The following is a 9,940-nucleotide window of genomic DNA, read 5'->3' on the forward strand; positions in this document are numbered from 1 at the left end:
CTTCCTTCTCCCACTTGGAACCACGACCGTGGGTCTGAGTTTCCAAGGCCATCTCCTGCCAAGTGCAGAGCTGGGAGACCGGCGGAGGAGACTCTGGAGACTCCTAGGAGCAGGCAAGACCCTGAAACCTTAGTGCTCCTACAGTCTGGGCGCTCTCCGGGGGCACTCAGGTCAGGCAGGAGCAGCCTACAACTTACTCCTTCGAGGGCACCTCGAGAAGCTGCCAGGAGAGAGGCAGGGGCAGCCCCAGAGCACCTGGCTACAGTCGGGGTAGAGGTATTGCTCAGATCTGGAACTGGCCAAGAGAGCAAGTCCCCATTATCATCTCTCGCTGGTCCCAGAAGCCCTCAGACCCTGAATTTGGAACCCAGACTCCGACTTTTCACCGGCTGCCCTCCTGCCCGGTGAGTAAGACGATCTGGGCTCCCGCTTAGGGCAGCGGCACGGACGCGGGTCCAAGCCACCCGCCCGCCCGTTGGACCGGGACCGGAGCCCCCGCAGCCCGCTTGTTGCGGCCACCCGGCTCTGACCCCCTCGCGCCCCCGCGCGTCCATCTCTGTTCCCAGAGCGGTACAAGTGATGTAAGGCGGCCAGGCTCGCGCGCTTTCCTCCTGCCGGGACGGAGTCCTCCCTCCCCGCCGGTGGCAGCGCTGTGCGCCCACTCTGCTGCTGCGCCCAGGCTCCGCTTCCAGAGCTCCGGCGACCTGCACGCCGCCGCCAAGCGCGAGGCTGGCAAAGACTCTCCTCTCCTCTCCCACCTCCCTGCTCCCCTGCCCCACCTCCCGTGTGCAGCGTCGGTGGGGAAAACCAGGCTTGGCTTTCCGAACCCAGGGAGAGAACCGAGGGACAGCCCATAGGAAGGTTTCTGGAGACATTCAGAGTCTCTCCATTCACGGTGGCAGGAGCCTTTCAGGTAACTCGGTGACCCTATCTGGTACATGATAGACAGGGTTGCAATAGTGAATGAGGGTGGCGGTGAAAAGAGGGAGGGAAAGAGGAAAGGGAGGGGAGAGGAGAGGAGAGGAGAGGAGAGGAGAGGAGAGGAGAGAGAGAGAGAGAGAGAGAGAGAGAGAGAGAGAGAGAGAGAGACAAGTGTCAGAGACAGCAAGAAAGAGTTAGTTGGTGGTGGGAAGTTGGATTGGATTTTTTAACCCCTGTGGTTTCGCCTCCCACAGAATAGAGAAGGGGTGCTTCCTGGCTACCAAGCAGCCCCCAACCTGGATGGAGTGAAAGATGCGTCCCGATGACATAAACCCGAGGACTGGGCTGGTGGTGGCCCTGGTCAGTGTTTTCCTGGTCTTTGGCTTCATGTTCACTGTCTCTGGCATGAAGGGGGAAACTCTGGGGAACATCCCTCTGTTGGCCATCGGGCCAGCCATCTGCCTTCCAGGCATCGCAGCCATTGCTCTGGCCAGGAAAACCGAAGGATGTACCAAGTGGCCAGAGAATGAGCTACTCTGGGTCCGCAAGTTACCCTGTTTCCGGAAGCCCAAGGACAAGGAAGTGGTAGAACTGCTGAGGACCCCCTCAGACCTGGAGTCCGGCAAGGGGAGCTCAGATGAACTGGCTAAGAAGGCAGGCCTCAGAGGGAAGACGCTCCCACAGGGGCCAGTTGAGGTACCTATGGCCAGCTCCATAACCACCCCCACCCCCACAGAGGAAGGAGAATGCCAGAGTTTAGTCCAGAGTGGGCGTCAGGAGGAGACGTCCAGATACCTGGATGGCTACTGCCCCTCGGGCAGTTCCCTCGCCTACAGTGCCTTGGACGTCAAGGGCTCAACCTGGGACAGAGCTGACCGCCCTGAGCCTGAGGATAGCATCTTCTTTGTGCCCCAGGACAGTATCATCGTTTGCTCCTACAAGCAGAACAGCCCTTATGACAGATACTGTTGCTACATCAATCAGAGCCAAGGCAGGTGGGACCACGAGACAATAGTCTGATCTGGGCAAACAAGGGTCCCATGTTGACAGACACATTGCTACCCTCAGCTCCCAATGGAAGAAAATCTCGGCTCCAACGGCCTCCTCGCTATTAGAAACTGGCTTGGTATGTGATGGGGTGCAGACCTCTGGTGCCTGATACTCGTGTAAATAGGCATGGGAGGGGCATGTTTTAGGGAAGTACTGAGAATTACTTCTCTTTAGGGAAGAGGCAGTAAATAGGAAAGAAAGTTCCATTTGCTTCTGAACAATTTAAACAATGTTGAATGCTTTGTAAAACAGCCCCCAAAGTGCTAGGAAGCCCCTGGTGACAGCCAGGGATGCAGAGAGTGAGCCAGGTATCAAATGTCGCAGGGGCTATCCACACAGAAGCTGGCTGCTTTGTGTCTGAAGAAAGTGAAGGAAAATTTGTGTTCTTTCCCACAAAATGAGTTTTGTCTGTTGAAAATGTTGAAAAGCTTTTCACGTATGGTAATTGCTGAAAGAAATAAAAATCGAGGTAGAATAGGGAAAACCTCCTTGGACGGGATGGATTTTGAGGAAGGGGAGTTAAAAGTAGTTGGAATGTATGATTCTGGCAAGACTATGGTTTCAAATGAAGTGTTGACTATGTTATGTGAACTCTTAAACTCTTCATTTGAGTTGGTTTGCTGGGACTGTATCTGAAGTTTTTAAGTACTTATTAACACTTATGTATTTCATTACCAGGTGCAAAGTGACTTGATGTAATATTTTCATAGATTAGAATTTCTTTTTATCAAGACAAAACAAATTTTACATATATATGTCTATCTAAGTGTCTTCAAAGTTTCTGAGAGGCATGTACTAGGAATTACTATATGCCTTTTAGAACATGAAGCTACAAAGTCAATTAATTAGTCCTGAACACTATGAAAAATGTATATGAAATGAAATGCTGTTGTCTGTACATTTGTCCAACAACCTCCCACCCCCGACAATGACTGTAATGCCAATGAAACAAGAATTCATTTGTAAGATTTAATGGAAACTCATATTTTATTAAGTTCACTGGACCAGTGAAATTTACATGATAAAAATCTCATTATTTCCTACTATTTTTGTGGTTGAGGGAAAAAACATCATAGTGTTATCCTGAAACTTATTTCCTATTTCTCTTGCTTAATTGCAACAGATAAAAAAGAATAATCAGCTGAAATGTCATTTTATCCCTCTTGTAGAATAATTGCATTTATGGGAATGGTGATAGATTTAGTCTTGAGAATTAGGACTATTTTATGCCCTTCAGTGAATTTTAATTCTTATTGTTATACCAACTATTATTATTAGTCACTGTCTCCCAAAAAGTGAATTGAGAACAAAAATTTGGAGGGGGCGGCTTACCTCTTTTATGTATTTCAAGTTCAACTCTGTGATTCCTAAGTCAACTGTCCTTTCTTAAGAATTATACTCTTAAAAGTCATACTTTTTGAATGATGTTTAAGATCAAAAGTATGTCATCTTTTTAGTCAGGCCTCAGTGTGGGGAAATGAGATGTGTGATCTTGGACAAAGTTCATTCCAACACCTCAGTTTCCTAGTCTCTGGAAGAGGAATGGGGGAAAGACTGATTTACACTAAATTGTTTCCATCGTTCATTTCCAGGTAGGCTATTCTAAAACATTAAATCAAAGAAACTGTATGTTGCAGGAAGTAAGCTACAGCAAAATGCATGCCCATGTTATGCAATACATGATCAAAACCATGCAATGTGGATTAAACTGCTACCACGCAAAAGAATTTTGTAGATATATGAAAGCCAATGCATTCCATTACTAAATATTATGTATCAGACACCAGTATGTTCCTGGCCATAAAACTGAAAATACTGAGGGTAAGATATTTTTGAAGAAAAAGTGTTTTAATGGTGATGAATCCCAAAGCCTTCTGCCACACAGCTTTGCACTCTGTGTGACTGGCTCTAGAACTGAGCTGGTGAGGGGTGGGTTCCTAAATCACAGTATCATTTTGAAGGCAGAAAATAATGTTTACGGTGAGAAGATTATTGGAAATGAAGTAACAAATGTTTTCTCCAATGAACTTGCCACTGTTGGCATTGTCAAGAGCAAGGGGAATAGACAGATGTTTGTTTGGGCTCAGTGAGTCTTACATGGGTCTGAGGGGAGGGGACAGAATGTCTGCTAAGATTAGGAATTTGGAGAAGTTGCCTTCTGGAAACAGTTTAGAATTTTTCACTTAATGTGTACATGTGTGCACAGAGTCCCATTTCCAAATCAAGGGTCAAATACTGACTTAGAGATATAAGCTATTTTTAATCACATTTTCAAGTTGTATTTCAGAAAAAACAATTCTTCCATTTACCTATTTAAAATATGGAAGCTCTCTAAGTATACACTTGTGGGTACTTTTTCCTGTGCCAAAAGAATGATTTTCAGAAGTTGGGCTGAGAGATTTAACCTTCTTTACCCAAAGAATAAAATGTAAGTTGTGAGTCGTGTGGATTTTTCTTAGCATCTTCCTCTGAGCCACCCCCTCCTCTGAGCTGCAAGGCGGCCTGCGTCCTAACCAACACTGTAAGTGCTATTCGGGGTAAACCTGTTGTTCTTATCAATAGAGACAGAAGAAAGAGGACAAAAGTGTCCTAAGTCCTTACAGGAAAGGAGAACAGTCCATTCATTCAAACCAACAGCCTTAGGAAATTACTAACATTAACCTAAGGAGCACGAGGGCTGTTCCTGGAAGCCTTGAAGAACTCCCAAACTGATAAGAATTGAAATAGGCCCTGGTTTCTTTTCCTTTGCTGTTAATTCAAACACTCATTTTCTACTTGATGTTAAATGGGCATTTTACTTTTGAAGTTTCTCTATTTCATTTCTCTTGCTCTGTATCCCTACTTATTAGGACCGCAGGTTCTTTTCCCATCTGCCTATTTCTTGATTCCTAAATGTGAATTCAGCCAAGATACACAAGCTGGAGCACATTGGACAACTGTTTCAAGATTTCCTCTCCATTGCAATCCTCTTGGGGGAGGGATCCAGATCCAGCTAGGTTCCAGCTCTCTTCCAGTTCTGCTTATCAACTCCTCCGAAATGTTTTCAGTACTGTGGATCTTAACATCCACTGAGTTGACAAACCCAGAAAAGGACGGTGAGTTCTCCTAATGATGTTTCTCTTCCACGAGTTCTAAACTCTTCTTATTAGTGATAGCCCTCTGTGCCCACAGCACTGACTATTTGGTGAATTCATTCTCTTTACCACCATTACTACTTTTATCATATTAAAGAAAAATATTTTTGCTGGGCATGGCGGTCATGGTCCTGTAATCCCAGTGAGGGGACAGAGTCAGGAGCAACAGGAATTCAAAGTCATCCTCAGTGTGAACTGGGGGACAGCCTGGTCTGCGTGAGACCTCATTGGAAAAAAAAGAAAGAAAAAGAAACTACTTTTGATAATTGAACTTCCTTTACTTCTATCTTGCCATCCCCTCTTCCAGACCTCATCCACATGCACACACGGTGTAATGATTATATCAGCCTGCTTTTATTTTCCTTTTCTCCCTTAAGTAATGCCTGAGCATGTTTTTCCCCTTTCTGTACATTATTCCTAATCATCAGTTAATAACTGTGTAATGTGCCATTTTGGTGGTTCCATCATCTACCATGCCATTCCTTATTACTGACCATATATAAAGTATTATTGATGTTGTTACCATATGGCCACAGAAATGAAACCTTACCATTGAAAAGCTGTCCCCTTGCAGAGGGGGCAGAAGTGTGTAACTTCATATTGCCACTCAACCTTCTCTTCACACATGTGACTTTAAGAAACAGAGAGGGTGGAGGACAATATTATGTTGCTTCAAACTGTTGCTCCTCAAAACTAGATTATAACAAGGTTGGCCTCCAAAAGCACAATGCCCAAGAAGCAAAATAATGACTCAAAAGACTTAATTGATGGTAATTTCTAATATCCCAAAGCATTTTCTTGAAGTATTACCCCATATACTTTATATTTCAGATGTGTGTGCATTAATAACTTATAAATGAACTGAAATTTTAGGACTTTAACTGACTCTACCCAGGACTTTTCTGTGTTTCAATCCCTAACTACAACAAAACAAAACAACCTGAAGAGAGGATGGAAACATGCATAAGTGATTGAAGCTCAACCAGAAATCTCACTGAAGGCTTGAATTCCAGTTGCCCCTAGTCAACTTGACATAAAGGCATGCACATACTGTGTTTTGTCAGTTTGCTGTTACCCTGACAAAGTGCCTGAGAGTATAACCAATTTATAAAGAGGAAAGGTTCTAATCCATTTGTTTAAAAAAAAAATCACAGTTTTGGACATTTCAGTCCAAGGTCGGGTGGGCCCATTGCTCTGGGACCTGTGTCAAGATGTCCCACAGGACAGGGACCGGACAGCACTAGAAAGCTTCCCTTGTGTCTGAAATGAAGTGGGAGGAAGAGGCTGGGGTCCCCATAGCCCTCTGGTGGCATGTCCCCAGTGACTGGAAAACCATGCACCAGGCACTTCCTCTTCAAGTTCCCAGCACCTTTTAACAGCACCAAGTTGGAGAAACAAGCCTCTAACGTGTGTGGGGTTTTGTGGGGAGGAGGGTGGGGTGGAGGAGCATTCCAGATCTAAACCATAGCAAGCACCATGGAGCTCTCCTCTGCCTTTAGCAAGGTTTCATTCCGCAGGCTCCCAACACAAAGCTTATTCAGGTTGGGCTCCCTTGACCCCAAGTCTTGGGATCATAAGTATTTTAGATTTTGGAGTTACTAGATTTGGGGACATTTGCTAATTTATTAGGTAAGCTTTCCTAACCCAAGATTCTAAATGTGAAATGCCATGAAATTTAAAACTTTTTGAATGTCATGTCGGCATTGGAATAGTTTCCAACTTAGAGCACTTGGGAGTCGGCTTTTTGAATTAGGAATACTCTACCTGGATACAATGCTCACCAGATACACAAGACAGGCACGGGCTCAGTCTCCGGCTGGTGAGCTGTTCCTGGGCCTGACTCCAGCCAGGGGTCTTTTCTCTCCTTCCTCCTCCTGACCCCAGGTTAGAGCTCACACACACACACACACACAACACACACACACACACACACACACACACACACACACCGGTATCCTCGGTGACAGGGCAAGGCTTTGGAAGCTGGAGGTGAAGTTACAGAATGAGTCGGTTACTAAACACACAACACGAAGTGCTCTCTTTGATGACACCTGTCAAATCTGAAAGTGAAATGTAAAGGTATTTCACAATCCATCACTTCCTATTTTCATAGAAATAGCAACCGTACATAAGTCCTCAGCCCGAGGCAGGACCTTATGAAGGAAACTGGGCTTTGAAACTCATCTTCCTATAACCCAGCAGTCAGAGTGTGGGCAGTCACCTGCTATGCGAGCAAGCAGACCCCCAGAACCACTCTGAGAGGCCCACTCTGATTGCTCTGTCTACTCCCTCACACCCTATGTGGCAGCTCCCTCTATTTAAATGTGTTTTTTGAATTTTTTATTTATTTTGGTATCTTTTGTCTCACTCATTTTTTTTTGTTTGTTTGTTTCTCTTGATTATTTTACTTTTGGGGTTTTAAGGGAGAAAGAACATGAAGTTGGGTGATTTTGGGGGTGGAGAGGATCTGGAAGGAGGGGAAAATATATGAAATATATTGAATGAAGGGATATTTTATTTTTAAAAATTGGGTAATGAGATAAAATTTATTTAGTGAGGTGGGAAGAGTGCATTCATGCCATGGAACACATTTGGAGGTCAGAGGGCCATTTGTAGGAGTCAGTTCTCTCCTTCGCCCGGCCACGTGGCTCCCAGGAATCAGCTCACGACAATAGGCTGAACAGCAGGGCTTTACCCACTGAGCCACCCTGCTGGCCCTGCAGCAACTGCCTGACTTCCTAGCTCCGGGACGGGACCGCAGCTGACTGCCAGACCTTGGTCTAAGAGCTCCCCGGGGAAAGGGATGATATTTGGTCCATCTTTTCCTCCCCTGTCCCTCCAAAATGCATCCTGCCTTGTTCAGTGAAATCTCCAAACTGCACCATTTAGTCACACTAAGAGTCTATTTCCCTTTTTATATTAAATATAATCAGCAATAATGTGGACTAAAATAGGCCTCTGGGGGTCGAGATCCTAATTTCTGTTTGGTATATTGTTTCCCCGGAGGAACTACATCTCACATAACAAGGAGAGGAGAAACACCTTTGCAGAACAACTCCCTTCCCGCCATGATTGAGCTAACTTCCATTGTCTGATCTCTGGGTCAGTGACTGCACCAAGCACATGGCAAGAACTGATGATTCTCGGAGCATGTGAAAACCACCCTCTTGAATCCACAACCAGAAACAAAAGTAAATCAATGCTAATCATGTTAATGTTGCAAGTGTATAAACAAAACAGCATCTCCAGCACTGGCCACGGTCCCTCTGACAGTGCTCAACAGTGACCTGAAGGTAAACTGGCTCTTCTCTCAGGTCAGTAGTGAGGAGCTGAGCTGCCAGCCCTCACCCACTTGCCCCCCTCCAACTCCCAGCGACGTTTTCTTTCTCCACACGGAGACTGTGGTTTGTGCTTCAGACAAGCCCAACTGTTCTGGAACAGGATGATGGCATTGTTCAGCCATTCCCACGAGCACTATTTAAAGCCATTCTTAATAACTTCTAACCTATATAGTTTGTCCTGTGAATTTCCCCCACTGTCTGACTAGACAAAAATGATTTAACTCCTTTCCTGAGCCATAGGGACCAATGAGATCTCAAACACCACAAGACATCCTTGGAATGTGGGGAAAGAGGTTGTGTGAGATTTTCCAGCCCTGGGACAGAACTTCTGACGCAGGATCATTTGGCCTCGTGCTTTCGGAGGTTCGAACCCGTCATGGTGTATAGGGCGACACGCGTCACAGCAACAGGAGGCTGGAGGGAAAACGTCTGGCTTCTGCGCCTTCTCCTCTTGTCCAATTCCGTTCCAGCCCCAGCCGATGGGATAGTACTGCCCACACTCAGGACTGATCTTCTCCCTTAATCCTCTCTGAAAATGTGCTCACAGAAGTGTGCTTCCCTAGTCTCCTAGGCACCTCCACATCCAGTAAAGCTGACAGTCAAAATGAAGCACCAGAGAGGCCAAGGAAGACGGTGCGGGGCTCTCAGCTGGGAGCGAGCCAGCGAAGCCCTCAGAAAGCCGATCACTGTCACAGGGGCTGCCCTTTGCGCTGCCTAAATCACTTTCCATCCCCAGCTTAGAAGCAAATGCCAGAAAATGGGCTGAGAGAATAACCCTAAATGCTGTTAAGGTGAAAAATAATAATAATACTACAAGGAAAATGCTAGAGAACTTTGACATATTTTTATATAACTAAGAAAACACATATATGTATTTAATTTTAAAGTATATTCCAATGAGCACAAAATCTAACTAGAAATATCTTCCTGCTAGATATAGTTTTTTAAAAAAATAAAAAATAGCAAATAAACAAGATCAAATGGGTTAAAAATGAATGAAGAAAATGTGATATACATACACAATAAAATATTATTTAGCCTTGAATAAATAATAGAGCAAAAGGTAGAATAAACATGAGAACAGAATATAAAGTGAATAATATTAACTAAAATTTTAGAGAGATAAAATAAGTAAAGTTTATGAGTTTTAATCCATAAATTCAGCCAAAATTTCCCACTGAGAGAAGAACGTGGTATTAAATACACAAACTAAGGCGCACTGTGTGTGCTAGGCAGAGGCGGAAACAGACAGGAAAGCGAGGGTGCACTAAGTCTCCTCCAGGCAGGATTCCCTCAGGGCAGGGACTCAGCCGTTCAGACTCTGACTGGTGGGGGACTCGGCTGACTTTGTGAATATGACTCCCAAAGTCCAGACAACAGAATCAAAACAGACCAAAGGAGTGCGTTCAAAGAACAAGCTCTAGAGCCAGTGAGATGGCCCAGGGGGGAAAGGCTCGACGTTCCCGTGTTTGATCCCTTCCCAGACAGCCCGCA

General features: G+C 45.1%; 1 protein-coding gene across 1 annotated transcript; it reads left to right on the top strand.

Moving 5' to 3' along the window:
- The first annotated feature begins 520 nt into the window (after window positions 1-520).
- On the top strand, window positions 521-2,796 carry Tmem215 (transmembrane protein 215). The gene is made up of 2 exons (XM_028884062.2): window positions 521-913; window positions 1,176-2,796. The coding sequence occupies exon 2, from the start codon at window positions 1,234-1,236 to the stop codon at window positions 1,939-1,941; it is 708 nt and encodes a 235-aa protein (XP_028739895.1). The 5' UTR covers window positions 521-913; window positions 1,176-1,233; the 3' UTR covers window positions 1,942-2,796.
- Window positions 2,797-9,940: the final 7,144 nt, after the last annotated feature.

Source organism: Peromyscus leucopus, chromosome 2 (genome assembly GCF_004664715.2).
Source record: "Peromyscus leucopus breed LL Stock chromosome 2, UCI_PerLeu_2.1, whole genome shotgun sequence".
NCBI lineage: Eukaryota > Metazoa > Chordata > Mammalia > Rodentia > Cricetidae > Peromyscus > Peromyscus leucopus.

Coding starts and splice junctions, on each gene's coding strand:
- Tmem215 (XM_028884062.2), top strand. CDS start 1,234: ATGCGTCCCGATGACATAAACCCGAGGACTGGGCTGGTGGTGGCCCTG.